Source organism: Meleagris gallopavo, chromosome 21, assembly GCF_905368555.1.
Source record: "Meleagris gallopavo chromosome 21, MGAL_WU_HG_1.1, whole genome shotgun sequence".
NCBI classification, from domain to species: Eukaryota; Metazoa; Chordata; class Aves; order Galliformes; family Phasianidae; genus Meleagris; species Meleagris gallopavo.
In genome coordinates this window covers 5,251,472-5,277,776 of record NC_139424.1, presented here as the reverse complement: position 1 = coordinate 5,277,776, position 26,305 = coordinate 5,251,472, and the positions used below count along the sequence as shown (strand labels likewise).

Here is a 26,305-nt window from a genome sequence, read left to right as displayed (position 1 = left end):
TTATGGGGAGGGAACTGGGGTTGTTCAGCCTGCAGAAGAGAGGATGCTTCAGGATTTCATGATCTTAATGTTGTGTTGTTTTTTTTTTTTTTTCCAACCTTAATGATTTTAATGATTCTGTGGGTCGTGGTGTTACACGATGGTGAGAACAAAAAGGTGCTTCAGTCACTCACGAGTGATCTGGGTAATGCTAAATGTACAGCTTTATTTCCCCACCAAATAAAGATCCATGCTCTGTGTGGTTCCAGCGACGAGGTTATAAAACCTTCAGCTAATTTCCTCCATCAAATAGGGCACAGGTCACACAGAGCCAAAAAAAGCCTTTTTAAAGTGCCTTTCGGAATTTGAGGTCACCCTTAATACCGAGTACAGCTGATGCTGCTCTGAGGCAGTGCTGAGGATCAGCGAGGAGCTGCAATCGCAGTCATCTGCAGCCACCGCAGAGCCCCGGTTCCAGCAGGAAGATGCTCGGACCGCAGCTTTCTGCGCTAACACAAGCGTCGTTTGTTGGCTCCCTTCAAAATAAGAGTTTTTTAGCGACTGGCTCTGAGGAGCGGGTTGAGGGGGGAAGCCCTGAGGGAAGCACAGAGAGCGCGAACGCCTGCTGCCCGTCGACCCCTCCCTCCGCCACACACGCAGCGCCTCCCGCCAGGCGCGCGCGCTGCTGACGTAAGCACGCCTGCGTGGCGCCGTGACGCAGCGGTTGCCGCAGAAACGCCCCGCCCCTGCTCCCGCCGCCCTGCCCCCTCCCGCTCCCCCCCGTCCCGGTGCGGCGCGGTCCAGCGGAGCGGCCGGAAGGCGCCCGTCACCTTCAGCGTGGCCGTCCCGGGCGGGAGGCTCCGCCATGGTGCTCATCAAGGAATAGTGAGTGTTGCGGGCGGCCCTTTTCCCCCGACTCCTCTTTTCTCTTCGCCCCCTCGCTTGTCCTCCCCTCACACCGCCCCCCCTCCTCTTCCCCCGGGACATGGCGCTGTGAGGAGGCGCGGGGGCGGCTCGGCCCCGCACTGCGGGTTGAGGTGGGGGTGGGGGGGGGCGCTGTGTGAGGGCCGCGGCGCCGCCGGGGGTGGCGGGAATGGAGGAGGAATGGAGGAATGAAGGAATGAAGGTCACGGCGGGCTGAGGGGTGCCCTCCGCTCGGGTATCGCTGCGGTTCTGCCTTGAGGAGAGAGGCGGATCGCGGTGAACCCCCCCGGGAGCACAGCCGGCGGTGCGGGTGTCCCCGCGGCCTTTGGTGCCGTCTGTCACCGCTGGGTACGGCGTTTCGATGGGATGCTGCGGTGCTGGCGATTCCCTCCTCCCCTTCCCCCCCTCCAGTTGGTTTTTTACCCATTCCTCTCCTTTAGCGCCTAGCTAGCAACTCCAGCTGAGACAACTCAAGCTGAGACCCGGCCTCTCATCGGGATATTTGGTGTGCAGCCCTCACCTTGCTGTTCCCCGAGGCTGCTGCAATTTTCTGCCTGGAGGTGGAAAAGGAGAGGTAAAAGGCAGCCTGGTGGATCCGTCCCAGCGGTGTGTGGCAATTAGTCACACTGCTGCTTTCAAAGTCTTTTGTTCAGCGTCTTTATGCATGCCGACACGGTGGACTCCTTTGGACTGATGCACTTTGGCTGGGTGTCTGCAGGCTGTGCCTGCTGCTGCACATCTTCCATCCCTTCCCCCCACAGAATCACAGAATGGCCAGAGTTGGAAGGAAACTCAAGAATCATGAATCTCCAACCCCCTGCTACATGCAGGGCCACCAACCTCCACATTTAATACTAGACCAGGCTGCCCAGCGCCCCATCCAACCTGGCCTTGAACACCTCCAGGGATGGACGGGGCCTTTACAACCTCTCTGGGCAGCTGTTCCAGCACCTCACCACTCTCTCTGTAAAGAACTTCCCCCTGACATCCAACCTAAATCTTCCCTTCCTCAACTTAAAACCATTTCCCCTTGTCCTGCATCTATCCTTCCCCCTCTGCCCTTTTCCTTATGGAAGATAGCTGTGACCCTAATGATAAAATGTGCTTTCAGTCCTTCTGTTAGACATATTTACCTATGCAATGGTATCTTCCTTAGAGCAGCTTTACCAGATCGTGGACCTGGTCTGGATCTAAATGTTAGAACTCTATTGAACATTGTGGTGATCCTTATAGTTGTCTTAAAGCTTGACTAACTTTTTTCTTTTTTTTTTTTTCTTTCTCTTTTTTTTTGCTAATCTTTAAACCCTTGCTATTTTTATCCAACAGTGGAGATGTAGAATTCAAGGACTGGTCTGTGTAACACAGAGGCAGTGTTACCTTCTGTAGTGCAAGCAGGTAGAACCACAGCTGAGCACTCTTTTTCAGATGCATGAGAAGTAATGTCTTCTCTAACATCTTTTTTGTGGATGTTTTCCTATAAATTTAGTTGGTAAAGGTACTTTGCTTTTAAGAGTACCTGTCTGGTTTATTTCTGTTCAAGTCCATATATCTGTTTTCATGCTTCTGCTTAGAGTTTCAATTTCTCGTCCTGTACTGCGGTAAAGCTCACTTGCCAGTGAGCTGTGCTGCCTACAGGGCATCTGGTAAAGATGGAACATATGTACCTAAAATGTTCAGACTTCTGAGTGTATGAGAAGTTAATTTTGGTGAGGATGACTTCCAAAAGTCATTTTACTTGGAATTATCATTTACACCACCAGATCAAAATACCTGCTGGTCTTTTATTCTGCTTCTTCCAGAGATCAAGTGTGGAGAGTAAACATTACGACTGAAGGTTAAAAGACAGGAATTACTAAATGTGTTTATTCTTACAGGCTTCCATTTCTTTTTTTTTTTTTTTCTTTTTCAGTAGGGTCACCAAATCTTCTGAGCTGTATTGTCCTGTTCTTTTTCTCCTTTGCGTTCTTTGTGTCTTTAAGATGTACATGGCTCTAAGGACACTCAAGGTTGAACTGTGCTTAAACATGCGTGCATGTATTCCTCACTCTTTGGGATGCCCAACTAGCTCCAACAGTTCTCTGTTCTGAGCTGTCATTGTTGGTGCTGGTGTTTGTTAGTTTTCCTTGACGTTGCATGTAAAAAGTTGCCCATTTTGCATGCTATTAGAGGTGTTTTTAGACTGTATCTTATGTTCTGGGTAAGAGTTGCTCAAGGCATATGGAAACTACTTGTGTTGACATGACCTGGATACTCAGAGCCGTTCCCTATTGCTGGTACATACAGGTACCTCACTGCCTACCCAGCATAAGTGATAAAAATAAAAGTGAGCTGCAGCTGTGTGTCACCCAAGCAGATTATTCCTCCATCTCTGTGACCCCTCCCTACTAAATCAAAAGGGTGTTTCTGTGTGCTCCAGAGGTATTTGAGGAGACATTGTGGATACAGAACAGTATAATAAAAAGTGGTGTCACCTCTTTTATTGTCAGTCTGCATCGTCTGTCTTTTCTGTGCAGGTTCTTTTACTGATGGTTGTGCAGTGGTAGCTTTAAAGTTTTCATTTGATGCCCTAATAGTCTTTTGGGCTTATCTTTCGTTTATACCTAGCCATGTTCCAGATAAGCTTTGTGGTTGTTTGTCTGCTTGCTTGCAAGGTTCATAAATGGTGGCTGAGGTCTTGCCTGCTTGCATACTCTCCCTGTTTGGATTTAAACTGCATCAAAGACCTTGAGGAGAATCTGAGCATGGAGACTTGCTTCCCTTTCCTGCGAAGTGACGATAACAACACTGACCTTCTCTGTAGCAGAACTTCCCTTTGCTGTCAGTTGAGGCATATTTTTATTTAGGAGGCATGTTCAGTGTTCTTCATTTTCCTGCCCTTGGTGTGGCAGGCAACCGCACCATAATCATTTCTCATCATTTGATCCATCTCTGCCCCAGACTGAGGAGTCTTTGTTCCTCCTGCTGCTCCTGGGAGGCTCTTTCTCTGGACCCTATAGAAGAAGAAGTAGTTCTTCCTCCTCCTTTATCACTTGATGACCTATAAATGTTGGTCATCCCTTGCATTCTTTGTTTGCTAGGCAAAACAAGCTGCAAACTACTTAACTTCTTTGTGTTTCTGTTTCTCCATTGGTGAACATCATACTATAAGACAATATTCAGATCTGGTGCTTTTTGGTTTCTTACATAAAATTCCATTAGCTTACATCAGTCTTTTTGTGCCAGATCCTCAAAAGGCATTATTTGAAATCCATTCCAACATCACTTTTTCTTCCTCGCTCCTTGCTTTTTCACCTTTGCTTATCCTATCCCTCCTCTTTTAATCCTCCAATTCACCAGTGCCACGTTTGGTGGCACGTTCTACTTGTGGCAAGCCATTTTCCCATTTTAAACTTCTCATTATGTAAGGAACTTCATCCTGAATTGGACCGAAGATCCTGTTTCATCTTGCCTTCTAGCTGATATTTGTAGGAAACAATGTATATTGAGTGGAGCGATCATTCTTCAGTGTATCCTTCCAGGAAGTGGCATATGAACTTCCATGAACTGTTTCAATCCCATTTTACAATTGCTTATACTTCTTGTGTTTGGCAAGGAATCGCATAGCTTAATATGCATGATGTAACAAAGTACACTTGATTGGTTTAAAATCTGTTACCTAATGATTTTTATTCTGACCTGGGTTCCTGTTGTAAGACACAAGCATTCCTTCTCCATTCGCTTTCCAGCACCATTCGTGGCTCTGTAACACTCTACCTTATCTTAACCCTCTGGCTGTCCTTTCTCCTAAGATGAAGGCCTCATACAACTGCTCTGTTGTCACACAGAAGCTTTTTCCCATCTCACATAATCTTTTTTTGTCCCCCTTCACTTGTTCTGTACCTTCTTTGAGGTGAGGTGACCAGGACTACATACAGGATTCAAGGTGCTGATGCATGGGAGATTACAGTGGCATAACTGTCATTTATTTTTGTGTATGTAGTGTGCTTCAATTTCTGATGTTTCATCTATTTTTTGAACGCTACTGAACTGATAGTTTCAGATGCTTTCCCATAGCAGCACCAAGATAAATGTTGGTGATGGTATTTGGGGCTTGTTACCCCATGTGTTGGGGAAAATGAATGCCTGTAATGTATTATTCAGCTTCTATTGATGCTGAACTTCATCTGCAATTCTCAGTAGCTCTTCCTACAGTAGTGTGCAGCCAGCATAAAGAGTTGCTGTCATAAGAAGTCTTGCAAAATCTCTAAACTTTTGCCCCTCTTTCAATTTCTTTTGCGGTATCTTACTGGTAACATTCCTTTAGTGTAGGAGAAATGTTCAATTTTCACCAGTTGTGTTTAAAAAAAAAACCAAAAAACAGTTATTAATATAATGGACTTTTATTCTAATCCCAATACATCCTAATTCAGAAGGAAATGAAATTTCTTCTACTCATAGTAACTGTGCCTTGTTTTGGTTCCCTGTTTCAACATCATCCTTACTGAAAGCAGAAGTTGAACTCAAATCTAATTTCAGAGGAAAAAGAAAAGCTTTTTATAAAAATGCCTTAAAGTTCATGCACCTGTCAGCTTTGAGTTTGGATTTATTCTTGTAGTTTCAAGAAATCACAGTAGTCTACAGAGCAAGACCAGCCAGAACTCAGTCAGTTGATTCAAAGAGGCGTCCAGGAAACCACAGTGACTCATATATAGAAATGGCGGCGCCTTCCTTCGCAGTCAGCTCTGAGAAAGCCTTCCATGTACTTCTCTATGTGGTGTTCCTTCCTATGGGGTAGAACATATAAACAAATCCTGCCATGACTTGTAACTAAGACAAATCTGTACAAAACTCTTGAAGCACTTAGCAACGCCCGTCAGCAACTTGGAGAGGATTAAGACGTGACTACTGAAAGGATGTGGTGAGAAGGAGCATGCAACTGTTCTGATTCTGCATGGACTTGCAGAGTAGTAAAATATTATTACTAGTTGTAGTGTAGGATTGCAGTTATGCTGTATCATGTCAGTGATTTTCTCTGAGGTTGTTATATAAATAGTCTTGAAAGTAAGGATTAAGTGTGAGGGGTGCTGGTACTCAGTAGACACTCGAGTTATGTGGGGGGGGAGAGCTGTGTGGTTGTTGCTATGAGAAATGTGCCCTCTAAATTTTGCAGCTGTATTTGTTAACTTTCTTGTTTCTGTATTCTCTTTCAGCCGTGTTATCCTGCCTGTGTCTGTGGAGGAGGTAAGTCCTTTTCTTGTTGCTTCCTTTCTCTAGGACTGTAAATAAACTTGTGATCAAAGCAGTTTGAACAAAAGCTGCAAAACGCATGAAACAGATACACCAACTTCAGGACTTCTGTATGATCTTAACTCACCGTGTATCGATCAAATAATTTCATTTCTTAAGACTGAGGTACAAAGTACATCCAGATATGATGATAAATCTCAACTTGTCAGACTGTTCTGAAGTGGTTTCCTTTTGATTAATGCAATTGTTCTTTTTCTTTAACGTGAAGAGAAAGCTTTAATACAAATTTAAATTACACTAATTACGCTTTGGTCTGTGTTTTCCTAGAACTCTTTTGTTGCTCTTTGTGAATTGAAATCAATTCTTCTGTTCTGTGAGGGTGGTATAGCAAAAGAAAGATTGTATCTCTATGTCATAGCACTTTTAAAAACTCTTCTCTAGATCTTGCAGAAAGAAAGCTTTCTTGTTCTTTATATAAAGTTCTAATTGAAAGGAGAAATGTCATTTATAATGCAGGCAGTGATTTTGATTGCCAAGCTAGCCAAGGAATAGCTGTGCAGAATCTGTAGCTGATTCTCTGCTCTTTTCTCTGGGTGTTGCAGCTTCCCTTTCCTCTTCTATGTTGAACACTGCTCTTGCAGGATATCTGACTGTGAAAAGCTTGTTGCTGTTTTCTTTTGAGTGTGTTTTTTGCAAGTCCTGATGAAGGGCTTGCTCTAACTCTTAGGAGGAGCTGCAGTAACAGGACTCTTGTTTGTGTTTTCCCTGGATATGGTACAGAGAGTGGTAAGCTGGATCATGGCAGCACTGTTTTAAGCATACTCATTTGTCAGTTCCATACTATTTTGACAGAGCACACTTCAGAACTTTGTGCAGTGTATTTCAGCAGCCATGAGACTGCTTGGTAAAAAAGAAAACATCTAAGCTGAGTTTCATATTCCTGTGGCTCAGGAAGGCATCTCATGCTGATGGCAATCTAGGCTTGTCACCAAAATGATTTTAGGTCTGCATATTATCTTGGTGCAGGATTGGGACATACCAAATTTCTGTCTGTGGTGTATTCCATACCTATAGCTTGTATGTTTTCTGCATGATTCTGTTTCAAACAATTCTAACAGAAGCTTTACTGAAGTATTAGGTATGTATATTTATCTTCTGCTGTGCCTGAATGCTGCTTGTGTGAGGAAGTCCTTGACAAAAGATGAGCTAACACAAACTTCAGCAGGTAAACAAGGAATGCAAACTTGCAATCGGCAGAGGAAGTGTTTAAGAAAGCTGTGTCTAAATGGTAAGGTACTGCAGAGCTCGATAAATGGAAGTCCTTAGCAGGAGCTCTGCCTCATAGTGATATGCCTCTAGGTATCAAGCTGTGTAATGAGCAAGTTATAGCATCAGTATACAGATTGTTTCTTTGAGGGGGTTAGATTGGATGGAACCCAGCACAGGATTTTTCCGAGTTCTCTGATACTGGGATTAAACTTCATCCAGTTAAAGCGAGTCCCTCGCTGTGCTCTTTTCCCTCCCTTGCTAGCTGTTCAGTGCCAGGCGTGTTTTCAGCCTTGTGTTCAGGCTGCGTCTGTGGAAACTGGGTTTACAGGCTGTATGTAATTGTGTTGCTCTCTTGCAGCCTCCTCCTCAGAGGATGCTCTGAGGTCATTCCTTTCCTCTGGATCCAAGGAGTTCCAGAGAGTTGAGCAGAGTGAAAAGTCTGTAAAATGCAGTGCGAATACAGTTAGAAGAGAAGAAATGAGAATTCTAGACGGAACACCTCAGTATGCTGGGATGAGGAAAATCCACAACTTATTAAATGCTATTTTTCCCCAAGCTCGTATATTGTTACTGTGTTCCCTTTCCAAGATCTGGTGGTTCTCATGTGATCTGCAGGCAAGGTTTCAGGAAACAGTTCCCTAAGCAGAAAGTTCTTACATTCACATAGCTTTGCACAGGCACTTGCAGCATATGGTAGTTTTAAAGGCATGCTTAAGAAGAAAGTTTATTTCCATATTAATTGAAGGAATGACTACTGCTTTGGGTCTCTGTTTCTTCATTCTCCTTCCTGTGCAGAGAGATGCTGATACATCTGTGCATCTCTTGGTCACTACTCTGTTGTCTGTACTACAAAACAGATATTACAACTTTATTGCTTTCAATAATTTCCTTGCTTGCAGAACTCTGAATAGGGCTCTGGAGACTTGTCGTAGCTCTTTGCTGTGCAGCTCCTCATTGAGCATTTCTGTCTCTAGGAGATGTAATAGGAGGAATTTTTATTTGAGGGTCTGAGAAGTTCACTCCTTCAGCATGCAAATTGTTGCTGGAAGTATGGTGCTCATACATAATGCAGAGAATGAAAACAGTTGTGTCTTTAAGGCATTGTAATAGGGCTGAGGCAGTCTTCTGTGTTCCATGATACGCCAAGGATTCCCTGTTCAGTCCTTTCAGCCCTAACAAATGGAGCTTAACTGATAGTAAGGAATTCAAGACAAAAGCAGTGATCAGGAAGATCGTGGAGAGGTGTTAACAAATTTAGAGTTCAGTGGAAAATAGTTAGCTATGTAACTGCTACGATGGGGAATAAAACAGTGCAAGAGAGTCCCTGGTGATGACTAAAACTTGAAGGCTGGGGTGTAGGAGTTAGACCATAGCAAACTGTCTTCTGATAGGAAACTCTGCCAAAATTTGGTTCTGCATAAGTGCAGGCTGCAAGCTGCTCTCCTGTGTTATTTTATACATTCTTGTACTACAAGGAACAAAAAAAAGTTAAATATCTTGTTGTATCTTAGGTCTTTACCTATACTCTTCTGTTCTCTGACCAACGTTGTGTTGCACAGTGCCAACTTTGAGAGCGAGATCTTGAGCTGCTGTGTGGGTGTCTCACCAGCTGCCACTTGGAAATGCTGGTATGGATTAGAGCTGTGTGTACACATTCTGTGCTGCCTCTTTGTTCCTCTCACGTGGGAAAGAGCTTGCCAAACACAAAAGACTCTTATTTATTAATTGTTTTCAAAGCTGCTTTCAGGAAAATAACTGTTCTTGAAGATGGCTACATTGAGATCAAGCCTTCTGAATGAAATGTGGTGCGAAGAAGATATGCTGTCTGCTCTATAAGAGGTGATGTGACACACATTGAGGGAGGTGACTTCCTGCAGGAGAAATGTTTCAGGGCTGAAAGGATACGTCTGTCTGGTGCTCTGTTCTTCATGGAGCCAGAATCCATTTTTCTGTTAATTTTCACAAGCAGATGTTCATTGGGACAGTTTTATCTGGGCCTTTTCCTCTTCTATCAATGCGATTAAAGGATCAGAAATAACAGTGGAGATTAAATGTTGAAGATGCCAGACCAAAAGGCTTATCCTCTTAGAGTCTCAACTTTGACCCACGTATTTAAGAGGGAGAAGGAATGAATGAGAAACTGTTACTAAGAGGAATTAGTTTGTGCCTCTGGAGACCTGTCCTGAGACTTGCTGCAAAGCAGTCTGCCCCTCTAGTGCTGTAGTTTCTAAACTCATGTTCTCCTCTCCATAAGTGTACGTGTGGCTTTTACCCTACTAAGTCAACTTACTTCTAAGATTTCACAACTCTCATGTTTTGCTCTTCTGGAGGAAGGTGAGCATTCTGTTCCCTGTGGGTCATCTGCAGGGAAGTCATAAGGAAAGCAGTGTAGTGCATGAAATGTCAGAAGGCAGAGAGTTACACTGCAATCCAAAATCCAGACTGAAACCCAATCTGCTGGTGTCAGTGCAAGAACCATCCAGCCAAGTGAGGGGTGCTTGTACAGCTTGGGCCTGCTCCTTCTGGAGAGATGCAGCAGAGCTGTTGCTCTGAGCTAGGAGGAGGTGCTCAGTAGATTGCTTTTGCTATAGACTACTTTTATTGGATGGATGCTTTTTCCTCTTTTTTTCTTTCTCTTGATAGGCTGACTACCTGTTAGATTTCCTAATTAATATGCTTCTGTGGTGAGTCTGAGTCTGCATAGAGCACTTGTTTAAGTCCCTCTGATGTACTTTTTGCTCTGCTCCAGATCCTGAGGCCAGGATATCTAACACTGTACCTTTGGCATATCTCCACTCTCCCAGTACGAATAAGCATTGTCTTGGAAATACAGCCTTTGTTAGCACTAGTTGGTACAAAAGCTGTAGAACTTGGGTTCTGTTTTTATTTTAGATGCTCTGACAATAAAACTTAACCATTGGAGGTGTCTTCCTTTTTCCTGAAGGTGTGTCAGCCTAGTGATGCATTTCTGGGTTGTCAGCTCTGAGTAGTTTTCCACTTTTCCAGCTTGAGTTCCCTTGTATAGTGTTAAGTGCCATTCCTGATTCTTTCTGCACAGCCTTGTTCTAGGGAGATGGGAGAAGGCCTAAGCAGCATTCCATTGCTTTGTGGTAAAGTTTTCAGATTTTTTTTCTTTTTGTCCCTGCATTTCTGATGTCTATCTCTGTGGTTTACCCATTCACACAGCCTCCCTATATTGCCACTGGCAACAGTTGTTTTGATCACTTTTGCGTTCTGAAAACTGCTTTTGTTTCAAGCACTTCCCTTCGACCTTTTGTTTTAACTTCATTCTCAGACCTTGTCTGTTCACCTGACTTTTCTTCAAAAAGCTCTGCATGAATTTTCTTCTTTTCAGCACTTTTTTTTTTTTTTTTTTTTTTTGAGCTCTACATCCTCTTTAGCTAGAGGCAAGAGTGTATTGGTCTTCACATCTTCTGCGGATGGGAGAACGTTCTCTCTTCTACACATTCTTGATTTTCTTCTGCTCTTCCCTCTGAAACATGTGGATGCTTCTTCTGAAAGAGATTGTACAGCAGGAAGTAGTATGAGTGATTTCTGAGAATTAATACAGCCAAGAGAGTGTCTGTAAGTGGCTAAAAAATGATTTTTACTGTATGTTGAAATGGTGTTCTTTCCCTGTTAGTGGCTTGATGCTCCTGACTAATAGGAAGTGTGACATAGAGAGGAAGCCAAACCAAAACCCTACACTAAACAAAATTAGTAGGAAAAATAGGAGGGGTACAGTGAGAGCATGGGTCCCGTGGGTCACTACTTGATTCAGTTATTTCATTAAATAAAGTTTTCAGAATGAGATTGCTAATTGAAATAAGAGATCATTTGGATTTGGAGAAGAAAGAAGATGCATTATTATGGAAGCCCTGACAGAACTGAGTTTGAACTAGACTCAGAAGGGAAATGGATATTCAACGAAGACAAATGACCCCATGTGATTAGGATCAATTTTGACAAGAGAGGTCTAAGTATATTAGTATATCATGAGGGCTAAGAAGAGTAATTTCACCATATTCAGCCTTAAAAAGTTGTAGCATGTTACTGGAACCTTTCTGGTGCAGAGCACCTCTTGATTTCAAGCTGCTAACTTAGTTGTTCTGAATTGCATTTGCAGGATCCTCATCTTTAGCTCTTCTGGGCTCTGAAACTTTGCACATCTTACATTTGTATCTTAGAGGACATAAATTTGATGCTACAAGTGCCTTTTGTCTTCTGTCTTCAGTTTTTTCCTACCTTCCCTCCTACACTCCATTTTGTCAAAAAATATTCATATGGAATTCTTTGGGATAAATTAATGTGTTTATTAGTTTAGGACTATCAGTGTATTATTCTCCTTTTGACTTGAACAATTGGGACACCTGTGTGCCAAAGCATGAAGAAAAAAAAAAAGTATGCTGATATCTCCTATATTTTCTTTAAGTGTTGTCCTGATGCTCCTTTCATCCATTTTATATTTTCCTAAATTTGTGTTGGTTCTGAGTTTGAGATTTAAGGGTTAAAGGTAGCTCTCTTATCAGCAGTGCTTTTCTCCTTACTACCACTCAGGTTTTTTATATCAACATGAAATGAAATGAGATGCTTGTCTGGGCACACAGCTGGATGTCCTTTTCCCTGCCTTCTCCCAAGAAAACAAATTTATCCGTGACTATTTCTAGTAAGATTATTATAACTTCTGCTGTATTACAGCAACTACAATAACATGTCTTTAACTTCTTTAGTATCAGGTGGGACAGCTGTATTCTGTGGCAGAAGCCAGTAAAAATGAAACTGGTGGAGGTGAAGGAGTAGAGGTCCTGGTGAATGAACCTTATGAGAGAGATGGAGAGCGTGGGCAGTACACACACAAGATCTACCACTTACAGAGGTATGTGAAACATTCCCAGAGGCAAGCAGGATTAAAAGGCAAAAGCAACTGGAGGAAGATGGGATGGGATTGCAGCAACTGTATAAACTATAGAATTTATAAGGGCCGAAGGGCATGGAAATAAGGTAACAACAGCTGGCAGACAGTACAGCTGGAAGAGAGCATTGCTGGAACACCCACCTGCTGCTGTAGGCAGTTGTGGCTGTTGTCCCCAAGAAAATCTATCTGTTTTTTAAAGCAAATGGAATTCTGGTACCCAGTATTTTGGTACTTCAATTTGACAAAAGATAAATGCCTCCTAGATATCAACCTGTGTTCAGCCTATATATTTTCTTTTTTTTTCTTTTTCCTTTCTTATGTAAATAAGGTTTAAATTAACCTAGCCATCAGTCTCTGGAAATCACAGCACTGGGCTGAGGAGAACCCCACCAGTTCTAGCAGTGTATGAGTCTCTAGGATCTTTATTTCTGGTCATGTTCTGCACATCTTGCAGTGTCTGGGCCACAGCTCTTGCTGCATGCAGTTCTCATCAAAGCTTTTCTTCCTGTTTCTAAATTTTGCAGCAAAGTGCCAACATTTGTGAGAATGTTGGCCCCTGAAGGAGCTCTGAATATACATGAAAAAGCATGGAATGCCTATCCCTACTGCAGAACTGGTGAGTGTGTGGGGAAGGGCTGTGGATTACTGGCTTTTGGGTCTTTTTTTGGTTGGTTGGTTTTAGGTGGGTAGGAAGGAAGAGGGAAGGAGGCAGTCAGTAGGGGAAAGCATTTCAGATTTTAGATTTCTATATTTTACATCCCTTCTGTGGTCAGGAAAAGCAAAATACAGGGCTGCAGAGTTGAAAGAAAGCTCCATGTGTGCTGTGCTGCTAATGAATGACAGTGTGTATACATTTCAGTACTGGAAAAGAGCAGACCAAGAAAGGGGCGTTATTCCTACCAAAGAAACAACTGTGCAACACTAATGAAATGGATGTATGAGGAGCTCTTCTGTACTCAAGCACAGCATAGCCTGGTGGAAAAAAATGGAGAGAAAAAAAAAAAAAAAGAGATGCGAGGGAGAAACAGGGAAGACTTTGATTGTCTCTTCAGTGCAGTTTGGTGTCACGTAGTTGGTATTTTCTTAACTGTGGGATCTAAGATTAGCGAAGGATGAACAGATAATGCTACAGTTGCTTTAAGGGTGGGACCTTGACACTTATCCAAAGATCATCTAGCAAGTGTACGTTGTAACTCTGGGTTGAGGCTCTTGGAGCTGTGCAAAGTGCTGGGATGTTTTATTTACTCACTGAAGTTGGCAGCTGCAATCTTTGACCACTGATGTTTTTCAGACTGTTGCTGCTGTGGGACTTGCAACTTTAACTTTGTCTCCAAACTTATGATTGTATCTTTGAAGGATGCATTTTCTGCAATTTGGCAGAGATGCAATTGCAATGGGAACAGTAAGCTTAAAAATTCCAGCTGTTCTTGAAACTCAGTATAGAAACATATATTCTTTTTCAGCAACTTACTTAAAAGAATTTGAAATGAACTGCTTTAAAAGAAAGAAAAAGCTTTGTGGTGGGGGAGGTTAGTATTACTTCAGTACAAGAATTTACCTACAGCAGTGACAGTGGAATGAATGTTTCAAATGAAGTTCAGTTGCTGCCATCAACTGCAGAATGAGGTTTTAACGTCTCTCATTGTTCATTATGCCGAAGCACATTTATTTGCAACCCAGCTTTCTCACTTTTATGGGGTTTCCTTTCTGCATATTACTTAAATTAGCTATTAGGTACCTAGTTTATTTCCATGCCAAGTACACTGAACTGCTTTAAACTCGAACAGTTCTTTCAAATTCTTGAAACCGTAAAAGTAGATCTAAGTAGACTTCAATAGATTTTTTTTGTTAGACATAATACTCATCTGTATTCCCCTCCTCCTTTTCTTCTCCACCTGTTTCTGATACAAAGGTGTGGAGTTATCATGTTTTCTTACTCCTAGCTGCTTCTGCAATTCCACACTGCTAAAATTCCACTGAAGTGAAAGAAATGCCATACCAAAGTCACATTCAAAACTTCCTATCGCAGTCAACAGAATTTTAGGTTTTGGTATGCTAGAAATAACAGTGTAACAAGTGAATAAATAAATAAGAAAACCTTAACTGTAATAAACACCCATATAACATGAAATAGAAAATGTATTGATGTGGGGGTTGGAGCAGAAGGCAGTTTTTTATGCAGAGGCTGAAAAATCTGTTTAGAGTATCTGCCAGCATGACATGAATCAAGAAAAGCTCAGAAATATTACAGAAACCTTCACTTGCTAGCACTGGGCAGGAGGGAAGAAACCACCATGTGTGTGTTGTGGGCTGCCTTTAGCGCTGTCATTGTACAGCCAGGTATTTGTGCTGTAGGCCAGTGGTGATGGCCTCGTGTGAATCTTTGTGCAACACAAAGCGCTGTGCTGGCTGCCAGCAGCTAGCATGGCTTTCAGTCCTCTCAGTGGAATTTGAAGATTAAGAGCCAGGGGTGCATGAAGAACTAAACCTGGTTTGACAGTGTAGGACTTAGTATTACTTCTGCACCAAGGTAATATAAGTATCCTGTGCTCTGGAACACTGCTTACTTGCACACTAGCCATTGCATGCAGCCCTTTAAGTTTGAATAAAACAGCACTTTTTATTAATAGTGCATCACAGTATTATTTTTTAAATAGACAAGTTGGTCATCCTTACATTTTGTGCTGTATCCTCAGAAAAGCTGTTACTACTTTAATACACATATTATACAATATGTTGTCAAAGAAGTGCTGCAGACTGAGGAAACTGAAATGCCTCTCTTGTAACTTTCTGCAGTTCTGCATGCTGTTTGCACTGTAGTGAGCTGTTTTCAGGTGCTTTGAATGGAAGCCTTGTTTTGGTCCTTTGAGCAAATGTAACATGAAATTGTTGCTGTATACATTTACTAAGTAAAAATGAAGTGAGGGATGCCTGATAGTTGTAACCATGGGCTGGTGCCAAGGAGAATGGTGGTGTTTTGGATTCTTTCCTGCAGTCTGACTTAGATATTAGTGTCATTCAAATGCTTTTAGAAAAGCAATTTGATGTGTTCCACTCTTTTGGGTGTCAGCATGAGTTTTCTGTGGTCAAATGTCAAGAAACCCAACGGTTATAAGTGAAGCTGGGATATATAGGCACTATTGCTGTGACACCTCAGGTTCAGGCTCTAATTCGTAGCAATTTGAGCATCTAAGTTCTAATGGCTATTTCTGAAGAGATTTGTTTGTTCACTGTACAAATGAGAAATCTTTCCTACAGAGGAGAAATTAGGAAGGCAAACAAATCTGTTCTCAAGCAGCTGCTAATTATGTTGCATAGCTGTGGAAGAGCAGGCTGTCATGGGAAGGTGGGAAGGCTCTGGCTTATTATTGCTGGTTTATTCAGTGTTTCGTGTGGACTAGCAGGAGAGAGTGAAGTGTTCTTTAAGATGAAATTCAGCCTTTTAAAAATCAGCTTCAGCTCTGCCTGCTTATCCTCTCTCACCACCCCAACAAATCAACCCAATTAATCAGCCTTCTGTAAAAAAAAAAAAAAAACAACTTCAAAGGGCTGGGGTTTTAAAGCAGCCCAAGGCCCAAGCACAGGCAACAAGGAGAGTTGGATGTGTGTGATAGGTGGTAAGATACTGTCTGCAGTAAGTCATAAATTCAAACAATGTATTTACAGCAAAATTACTCCTTAGTGAAGTCTTCATGTCAAACTTCAGAACAAACCACCAAAGTTCAGCACCAGCTTCAAACATTCTTAGAGTTGAATTGTTAACGTACTCTGATGGCCCAGGTAGGACAGATGCTGACTGTCACAGGATCTTTAATTGCTATTCTGTGTTGAATAATTGAGCCTTACTATCCAGGGAGCTCAGTTACCACGAGCAGTAGAGATGCAGAGGGTCTGGTTACTGCGTGCAGGAGTGATGAGGTCTGCTCTGGCCTGAAATCCAGCGTGTGTTCACTTCAGAACTGCAAGAGGTTTCTTATCTGCAAGCTGAGAAAGGATTGGTAAAATGCCGTCAGCTGAACAAACTTATTCCATCTTCTCATCCAGCTGGCTGTACTCCAGAGAGCAGAAGTGGCAGTACATAATTAATTGCTGCTCTTCTGGGTGTCTCCAAGTCTGAGAATTTCCAGAGGGGAGGGGGGTGAAGTTTACTATTTAATTTATTTATTTATTTGTACTTCTAGGGTTGTTTTTTCAATTCCGTAGTGTTTGCTGCTCAAGCTGAAGTTGGGAAGCTGAAGTGTCCCTGTTTTGCTGATAGTGGGAGGAGGGTGATGGTTGTTGCATGGTTTTTTTTTTCACTAAAGTACTGTATCTCTTTCTTTTCATGTGTTGATTTCTTGGACCAGTTATTACAGTAAGTATTGTTTTTACTGATGATCTGTGGAAGCATGTGTAATGTCTGAAATGAAGCATTCTGGGTAGAAAAAGCTCTTTAGCTTGAGCTAAAGGCATTTTAGCTTTTGTTGTACAATCACGTAGGTTAGACCTTCCCAACTGTGGCACATCCACAAACTCTTCATAACAATGGACAGAGATCCTTCTTTACTACAACGAATCTTAACTTTACACATGGGAACTTACCATTGCCCAAATAAACTGTTTGAAAAAGAGGAGCTAGGTCGTGGCATCATGTCCAAGTAATCTGTCTTCTGAATTTGATATTTCCTTTTTACATGCTGAGTGTTTCAGAGGCTTCTTTTTATTTCTATCCCTTGAGGGAGGGTAGGGTTACTTTTGGAAATCCTTTTCTGCTCACAGTGATAATGAGAAATGGAAAGTGTTTTTGCTTACTTGGGAAAACTGTGCTTCTTGTCCCTTCCTTTCACAGTGTGAAAAGCTGTCAATGCATCAGATTAATACTGAAGAATTGCATCCAAATATATACTCAGTGCTAAAGCAATACTGTGTTTGAAAAGGCAATTTCTGCCTAGTTAATGTTATCTCTTCTAAATTGTATTTAGAGTAGCAGAAATTCCCCTTTAAATAAAAGCTCTTAATACATAGGGGGAAAACTCAAAACATTTCATTAAAACAATGGAAGTTTAGCTTTTTTTTTTTTCACTGAACAACTTGAGGTTTATTTAATCTTACGTTATTTGTTACGTTATCAAACAGCTTTTCTAAAAACAAGATGCATTTACAGCTAAACCTGATGTTCCCTATGTCAAACTCCTGTCAAGTTTTAACACGTTGAGTTGACTTTCCTGCTGCTTACATAGCTAATAAGAAGACCAGTTATGTATGCAAAGATAACAAGAAGCTTTATTTTGATGACAGAATGAATATATGAAGGATGACTTCCTGATCAAAATTGAAACCTGGCATAAATCAGATCTTGGAACGCAAGAAAATGTAAGTACTTGTATCATGGATTTTATTCATGTCTAATATCACAGTGCTGCTTTCCCTGCTAGATTAGAGGCTTGCAACTATTAGCAGTGCTCCTGGGTTGGAAGTGCATGTTGCACTAGCAAAGCAGAGACTCCTGCTTATATGCTCAATTGTCCCCAAACACTTGTTCTATGTGAACACCTGTGCTTCCTTACAAGATATTGAATGTTTACTGTGTGTACCTGAAAGAGGAGCAGTCGATGTCTGCCTCTCCATATGGTTTTTATTGCCTCAGAGTGGGAATGTTGTCACTGAATCAATGACATCAGTCTCGTGCTTTCGCTGTAGGTTCATACACTGGAGCCAGATGTATGGAAGAATGTAGAAGCTATTTACATAGATATTGCTGATCGATCTCAAGTACTTCCCAAGGTACGGTAGGTGGGTAAGAGCTCCCTGGTGTGGGAGGCCTTGTGCTAAAAAGAGGGATAATGTATAAACTGTGTTCCTTGGGGTGGTTGCAGGTTACAGGACAAATAAGAAGAAAAAAAGAGAAGGAAAGGCATTCCTTAAACATGTTAAAGCAATCTAGAAGAAGAGTTGTTTTGAAAGCGTTGTCCAGGCTGTCTGTAAAATCTGTTGCTTGGCCTTGTAGTACATGTAACAGTGTATTATGTGTAGTTTTACAGCTCTGCAGCTGATTACAGTGCTGAACAAGAAAAAAAACAGAACTGCCTTTTCTATGCAGCATCTTGTTTAAACCGTTTCCTTTTTGAAACTGACCTATGGCTTCACACTGGTGTCTTGAAATTAAATAGCTAATTCTTCGTTGAAAGAATCACTGTGGAGACTATAATAAGCTAATGGATGTTTCTGTACTCTACTGGAGGAAAACAGTCAAAAAAACCCCAAACAACAAGCATGTGTAAAAATGGAATGCTGTTTGAGGTTTCCCTAATTAGTATTTCTGAATACACTTCAAATATGGCGAATTTACCTGCCCACAAAGTTGCCTCTGAGTGTTAAAGCACATCCAGTATTTTTAGTTTTTCTTTCCAATAGAAATGAATTGGAAGCACATAAATAGCATCTGATTTCCAGTAGGTTAGGCATATCTGCAAATACAAAATACTCTGAATTCAGTGCTGTCAGAGAGCAAACAAGAGTTTACATGAAGCAGAAGACTCTTGCTACTGGTTTGTCACTTCTTGCACTGAACAGATGATGCTTTGAGTTTGTTTTCATTTCAGATGACATGGAGGTAGGAATCGGATACACACCTCAGTCTTAATCCAGTGTGGATGAAGGGAATGCTGCAAAACATTTGCTCTGCAACAGGAGGCATAACTAATGTCTCTTTCTTTTTTGTAGTGGTTGTGAGGTTAACTGTGCTTGTTACCTAGTGTGCAACACAGGATCATCATACTCATGGTGCTGTGAAAAATACTGGATACCACAGCTCTGGAGTGCATAACTATATCTTGCAGCAGTTGTATTTAGTTTCCAAAGAAAAGCAATTACAGGAATAAGAAAGCTCCTGTGAGCTTGCTTATCCTCTGCTGGTGTTACTACAAGGAGTTCTTACAAAGGTCATTTTGGTTCAGTATCACTTCTTCACGTACATCTAGGACACTGCACAAGGGGAAGAATTGTGTTTTCTTGAAGAGTGCCTGACCTGATGTTAAAGTTTGAAAACAGAAGCTCTTGAGAAAGCAGCTAGAAGTTAATCTTTGCCCACCTGAAAAATACATCCCGTGTGACTGTGGGCAGGGTGATTTGTTTAATCTTGTGTGTCTGTCCAATAGGATTACAAGGCAGAGGAAGATCCAGCAAAATTTAAATCTGTCAAGACTGGACGTGGACCTCTGGGTCCCAACTGGAAGGTATGTTGTTCATGACTTCAGGAATCATAGCAGTTTGCTTGTTTCTATGCTGGGGGTTGGGGCCAGTTGGATATGTTTGTTGTGTGTTTGATTTCACTTGCGCAGAATGAAGTGCTCTTCAGCTGATAACCTGTTCTGATGTTAAAGGAAATGGAACAGTTTGGTGCAAATAAAATAAGTTCTAAGAAATTGCCAGAGCTGTCTGTTCTTCAGCCCAAGAGTTCAGCCAGGAGAATTCAAGGATGAAGTAGCTGAGTTATGAGCAGCAATGTTCAACCTTTCTCTTAAATTCCTGTAATCTGGAAACTCTATTTGGGCAAATATGATACCAGTATTTAAAAGGGACTTTAGATGGGATGTGAGGAGCTACAGGTGTGCAAGCCTAATCTCTAGTATGCACGCAGAACAGAAGTTGGGATTGATATGATTGATATGATCTGCTTGGGAAGAATGTATACAGCTTCTGTAACAGAAAGTAGGAAAGCCTTACCAACCCTGTGGAGTTGTTTGGTTTTTTTTTTTTAAGGCTTCATGATTGTGTGGATGACCCAGCTCATGCCATCTGCATAGGTTCCCAAAAAGTTTTAGATAGGGACTTTGTCAAAAGACAAAGGAAATGGAGTAGCCACATCATAATGGTGAAGATTTGTAAGTCACAAATTTAATAGAGAAAAAAAATAGTGGACAAAGGAGAGGAAGTAATGATCTCTTTTCAAAATGGAGGGAAGTCTACCTGTAGAGGTAACTGGGGTTTATTTTCATTGTGCTCCTGGGTATACTGCAAAAAGGATGAGCAAAAAACTGCTTGTGAAAAGACAGTGAAGGTGTAAGGTTGCAAGATGATTGTGAGGAATTGTAGGTTATGTCTGAAGGAGCTGCTTTCCTGGAAACATTTGACCTGAGTCCTGAATGACTGTCTTTGTATCTTTGCAGAAGGAGCTGGGGAAGCAGACAGATTGTCCATACATGTGTGCTTACAAATTGGTAACAGTCAAGTTCAAGTGGTGGGGTCTACAAAATAAGATTGAGAACTTTATACAGAAGGTAAGTGAGCTTTGTGCTGAAGAGAGATGTGGAAATTAGATGTTTCATCTCCCATCTGCTTTAGCATCTCAGGTTGCTCTAATAGTGCAGTCTACCAGGAGATACTAGCTTGAAACCTGCATTCACCTCAGCGATATAGTCAAGGCTTTGCTTGATACACTGCAATCAGTTGGATTAAATTTGTAGCTAATGCACAGGTAAGGTTAGTTGATAATTATCTGAATTGTTTATTGAACTGTTTTGCTCACGGGCAAGACTTTGTTGTGAAATGGTTACAGCTTCGGTTATCTGACCTTAATCAGCTGAGGTTTTTTCTGGCAAGTTATAGAGCTCTCAACATCTTTTTCCGTTACCATTCTGCTGCTTGAAGAATCTGTGTTTAAAAAATAAGCAGATGGTTGGAAGTTTCATTAACTTAAAATATGAATAATTAGTATCCTGAAAAGAGCTTTTTCTGTAGAAGAGTTCATAAGCCATGAACTGCAGCTAGAAATTCTAGACCTTGGAATTGGAGGGTGTGGTCATCCATATTCATGAAATGCCTGTGACTTCAGATTCTAGTGACTCCTTGGTAATTAATGTTGATAAACTACAGTACTGCTTCTGCAAAGGCAGGAATCCATGCTCACTAAAGGGGAATGATCACACTGCTGCAGGATTTCAAGTATCAGTGACAAAAGCCCTGAACAAATTGGTTTTGATCAGTTTATCAAATGTGAAACCACAATTGGTAAAGCTGAAGTGTCCTTACCTAATGAGAGCTTTCCAAGAGCCATTATATACCCTTATCTAGCAGTAGTCCTGCCTAACTTATCTCCTGTAAAATGCCAATAATTGCTCCTAACTTGGAGCAGCTTGTACACATCAGTTACTTCTGCTGAAAGGGTTTCAGCTGTGGAAAACATTATTGTTTAGAGGGCTTTGGGGGAGGTCACTGCAAAACAGAAAAGCAAGGTAGGCGCATGCCAACTCTTTGTACTTGCTAACCTCTAGTTTTTAGCAATTACTTTTATTCTGTTTCCCTTTTTTATGCTCCTTCAGGCCAACTATCTTATTCTGAGTAAGCCAAGCCTAAAGTGCTTCATTCAGTCAAAACAATGCCATCAAATCAAAGGAAACTAGTAAAGCGTTCACTAATTTTTTCAAGGCACTGTGTAGGCTGCTGCCTAGGCTTGAAAAAAAAAAGTGCATTTCTGTGAGGAATTCAAGGCTCTAAATATTCTGTTTAAAACAAATAAAACTGAGCTAGCACCAGTCTCCAGTTTTGGTGGCTGTGTAGAAAGGTAGGTTAGGGAACTGGTTCTTCAGTGAATGCATCTCTAAAAGTTAAGATCTAGGTAGATCCATGTTAATTGCCTTATGAATAAGTTTGCTTGTGTGTTTTATTCCTCCTCCTTTTGCAGCAAGAAAAGCGTCTCTTCACAAACTTCCATCGGCAGCTCTTTTGCTGGCTTGATAAGTGGGTTGATCTGACTATGGAGGACATCCGTAGGATGGAGGATGAGACCAAGAGACAGCTGGATGAGGTCAGTGGAAAAGCAGGGCACGTGTGGGTTGTGTGAGGAACTGTTTCTATCCAGTGCAGAGGAAAGACTGTTGCATTGTCATAGCACAGTGTGTATTGTCCTCCTGTTATTTAGGTCATGCTTCTTGTGGTTTGAATAATTGGCTATGACTCAGTTGTGCTGGCATCTCCTTCAAATCATTAGGGACTTCTCAACTTGTTGTTAGGCCAATAAACACAGTGACCCACAGGTAATGAGGGTATGAGTGTCAATGATTTATTTATCACTTTAATACTTTTAGTGCTTGCTTAAATCTGAACAGATGTGTTTGTCCTGGTTTCCAAAAAGAAGTTCACTAACAGCATTTTTAGCTCTAAGTATTCTAAGCAGGTAGTGGGGGTGTATCTCTGGTTCCTTACCATGAGAAACACAAATTTGATTTTAATGAGTCCATTGGCTCCATGATTTGTGTCCCACACCGCTCCACTCCCTTCCTTCACCTCAGGGTAATTTCACATTCATTCTTCCCTTTAGATGATGGTTCCAGATCCCTAACAGACCTGCAACTTAAACAGAAATTGTTCCTGGTTGTGCATAATCACAAAAACTGTTTTGTGATGCTTTGATATTAATAGTCTCACGTAAAGTAGGGATGCTAAACTTTTTCAACACCAATAAATTTAGAGATTGCATCATGTGAGAATGAATACTTGAATATTTTTTCCTCTTTCAGATGAGAGAAAAAGATCCAGTGAAAGGAATGACAGCTGCAGATGACTAACGTGACTTCTTCCTTGTGCACTGTAGGTATCAAGAGAGTTTGACAAAACTCTTGTTTTCTTCCAGAATTATTCTAAAGGAATGTTCTAAAGAAATATTTGGGTGAGAAGTATAAGAAAACTGTTCTGGAACATTCTGTAGATTCTATTGATGTTCTTATTTCAGTAATATATGTGTTTCCATGACTTGAAGCAGAAGTTGTGGCTGCAAATACTTGGAATGCACTTAGGAACTGCAAATCCCTTGTAAATGCATTTAGAATGTATGTATCTGGCACTGCATCTTAATAATGTTTAGGAATGGACCAAGGCTTAGAGCAACCACTTGCACATCGCTGGGAAAGAAGAAGCAATGACAGTTTTAATTTTTTTTACTGATTTTTCATATATTTCATTATGAATATGCTAAGCTGGGAGAGACAAGGCTGTAATACTGGAGAGCATACCTGAATTTGTATTTGCTGGCCAAATCACTAGTCAACATTGTAAGCATTGTGCTGGGTTACAACTCATAAGCAGTGCTGAGGATGTTGAACCTGTGCTAGGGCACAGAACTGGTGACAGTGTCTCACATTTGCTTTCTGAAGAGTCAGTCTCCCTCTTCATGTGGAAAACTGGACTTCCAAAGTAGCTCTAAAATGTTTTCCTGTTCTCTCTTTACTTCAGTTTGCAAGACAGTCATCAGGAAGGCCTGGGGAATCCACACTGTTTGACTGACGGACCATCTCTGGATCAAGCCTTTCTATATCCAATCGGCAGGCGATTTTAAATCTCCCATAGCTAATTCTAGATGCCCTTTAATATTGTGAGCAAATAGACCGTCTGGTACCAAGCACTCCAATGTTAGCACGTGTATGAAGGAGGTAGCTCCTTGGAGACGTGTGACTTAGAGATCGCTGTATTTACGACTCCTCCCTCCTTTTTTTCATTGTGTTCAGACCAATTTCCATGTGGCCCTGTTTGATTTCCAAGTGACATTTTTAGCTAAAATAGTCTTGTGATGTGGTGACTTAGATTTTTTTTTTTTTTTTAATTATTATTATTTTTTCCAACTGGGATAAACTGCCACCTTTGTTCTGCCCAGCCTTCACCATTCTTTGAATGTCTGTTTGGAGAGGGAAACTGTCAGCATTTTAGAGTGCAAAAGTATTCCATAAAATGATAGACTCTAACCCTTGCTCCCAGGGTAGCAAATTTAACGGCATGTGATCTGAATACATAATCAGGAGTAGCCAGATATAGTTCTTGGTCTGCAATGAATTATCATGACATGTGGCTTCTGCACGGCATTACTTTGTTCTGTCTTGGTACACAAGAATTCAAGACTGATTAGAAGCCTGTGCTCAGCATCTCCATGCTAGGGCCTTCAGCAGGTGACTGTTGAACTTCAGTGTAGTGATACCTGGTCTCTCTGGCCCTGTAGCTACGTTGTCCTTCAGCTGTGTGTGTCAGTCTTACAGAATAATTACAAAAAGTTGCCTGACATATGTTGCAACTTCCTGGTTTGTTCTTTACTTAAGATTTCTTGTAACTGAAAAAAACTTTAATTATTTTGACTAATAATAGTGTGATTCTCCCTGGACAAATTGAAATGTAGCAAAAAGCTGATGTGCAAGTGAAGTTGTGGTATCTGAATGCATTCAGGTGCCTGGGTCAGTGGTTCTGCTCAGCAATAATACTCTTCCCATTGCAAGACAGACTAAAGCATCTCTCTTCATGCTGTAGAAAAGCAACTTAGGAGAGACCTGCAGTTGTTTCCCAAGTTATCTGTCAGTTGTTATAAACTGCAGAGGATACTGCTAACTGATGTGAAGAGCTCTGGGTATTCAGCGAACTCAAATACTTACTGTAACTATCTGTATGTTGATATCAGCTTTAGACAATCAAATAAGCAGAACAGAATCAAAGAAATGCTGCTTTATTAAATACATATGAGAAAACATGAATTTCCTTGCTTATGCGTAAGGCCCAATATTTGGTTTTATTTATTCCCAAGAATAGCTTTATCTTCCACTTCTGTATTTGGCAGCACTGACAGGGAATACAGAATGTCAAACAGACACAGGTGTACTGCCACTCTTGAGAAGTCTGTTTGGCACTCTGCAGTACCTCCAGCTCCTTCAGCCCTTCGTGTCCCTGTAAGCAGGAGCTCCTGCAATAACCCAGGGCTGTGCTGAGCAGGGATGTGCCAGGATCTGGCCTGGTTTTGGTGCGAGGGAAGATGGTGCATGCTCTGGAGGGAGAGGATGGCTTCTGGTTTCTGGGGAGGGGGCAGTTTATCCCTTTATTTTTAGTTTGTTATTTTGCCTTACTCATGTCTAAGTGCAATAAGCTCTGAATTGTACCAGTAACTCTGGCAGGCTCTTCTCAGTGACCTCACATGGCTTTGCGGGGTGGGGAGGGGTGAGGGATTTTTAGCAATGTCACCAGGCAGAACTAAAATTTATTGTAAAATAGATGAAGATACTAAATTTTAATCTGTAAGGCTATTTGGGACCAGGATGTTTCATGACATCTCCTGTAGCTGTTCCAGAAGTATTCCAGGACCGTAGGCCCCGCTTTAAAGTTTCTTCAGCTTAAAATATTTTTAACTGAGAACTTCTGCACTGACTTTGTTGATGTTTGTCGCTTACGTGCTGAGGGATTCTTGCACTTGAGGACAACCTGAGAATACACAGCACGCTTGTTCTTTAAATTTGTGTTACCCAAGAGGCTTTCCATCTGATGCCACTAATCGCCGTGGAAGCAGATTGTAACATTCCACCCTGAAATCCTTTTTTGATCCTCTGATTTTATCGTAAGAGCTTTTACACAAAGCTTTCCTGATTAGTGGCAAAACTGGGAAAAAATGCAGAAATCCAACCTGACTCTTCCTGTCACACTCCTCCCCTTTTGCTTTTTTTTTTCCTTCTAATTTAATCCCAAACGCAAGCATCCCTCAGCCTGAGGACAGACAAATCCTGTAAGTACCTTCCACTCTCAATGCTTGGATCCCACGGGCGAGCAGAGCGAAGGTGCCGCGGCGCTGTGGTTGCTGTATCTGTGATGGATTTTGGACAGGCCCCCCCTAACCCGCCGTGTCCCCGAGGTGTTTCACTGGGCTGCTGCTCTGCTTTGGGGCCGTGGTTGTGCTGTGCCCCGATCCCTGCTGCGTGGGGTCGGGTTGGGGCAGGAACCTCGCTGCAGCCTGGGTCTGGTCGGTGCGCCAGAGGTGCCCGTCGCCCCCCACGCTGCACCCCTCTGGGTTCATCCCCGCTGGGCCTCCCCCCATCGGTTCATTGTGCTCTTTCCTTTGGCAACACACACTTCGTAGAAATGGGTTAGATGATCTCGTTGTTTCTTTCAATGTGAGTTTGTGCCTTTTTTGTCTCCTAATCTTCCAATACAGGCATATTGGAAACGAAATCTAATAAAAATACTAGACAGAGCTTCCCGCCTCCGCAATTTTTC

The 26,305-nt window shown here is 41.8% G+C and overlaps 1 protein-coding gene and 1 long non-coding RNA gene across 2 annotated transcripts; one reads left to right on the top strand and one right to left on the bottom strand.

Annotated features, from left to right (window-relative positions):
• Positions 1-70: 70 nt before the first annotated feature.
• LOC146543024 (uncharacterized) lies at positions 71-1,594 on the bottom strand. The gene is made up of 2 exons (XR_014887517.1): positions 1,424-1,594; positions 71-515 (listed from the first exon to the last, which is right to left on the bottom strand). It is a non-coding gene; the product is annotated as an uncharacterized LOC146543024 (long non-coding RNA).
• Positions 706-26,283, top strand: PITPNA (phosphatidylinositol transfer protein alpha). The gene is made up of 12 exons (XM_085240634.1): positions 706-864; positions 6,093-6,123; positions 12,129-12,274; positions 12,838-12,929; positions 16,660-16,667; positions 17,591-17,665; positions 17,993-18,076; positions 19,450-19,527; positions 20,461-20,571; positions 21,975-22,097; positions 22,810-22,879; positions 23,522-26,283. Exons 1-11 carry the CDS (start codon positions 845-847, stop codon positions 22,855-22,857), a joined length of 816 nt encoding a protein of 271 aa, XP_085096760.1. The 5' UTR covers positions 706-844; the 3' UTR covers positions 22,858-22,879; positions 23,522-26,283.
• The last annotated feature ends 22 nt before the right edge of the window (positions 26,284-26,305 follow it).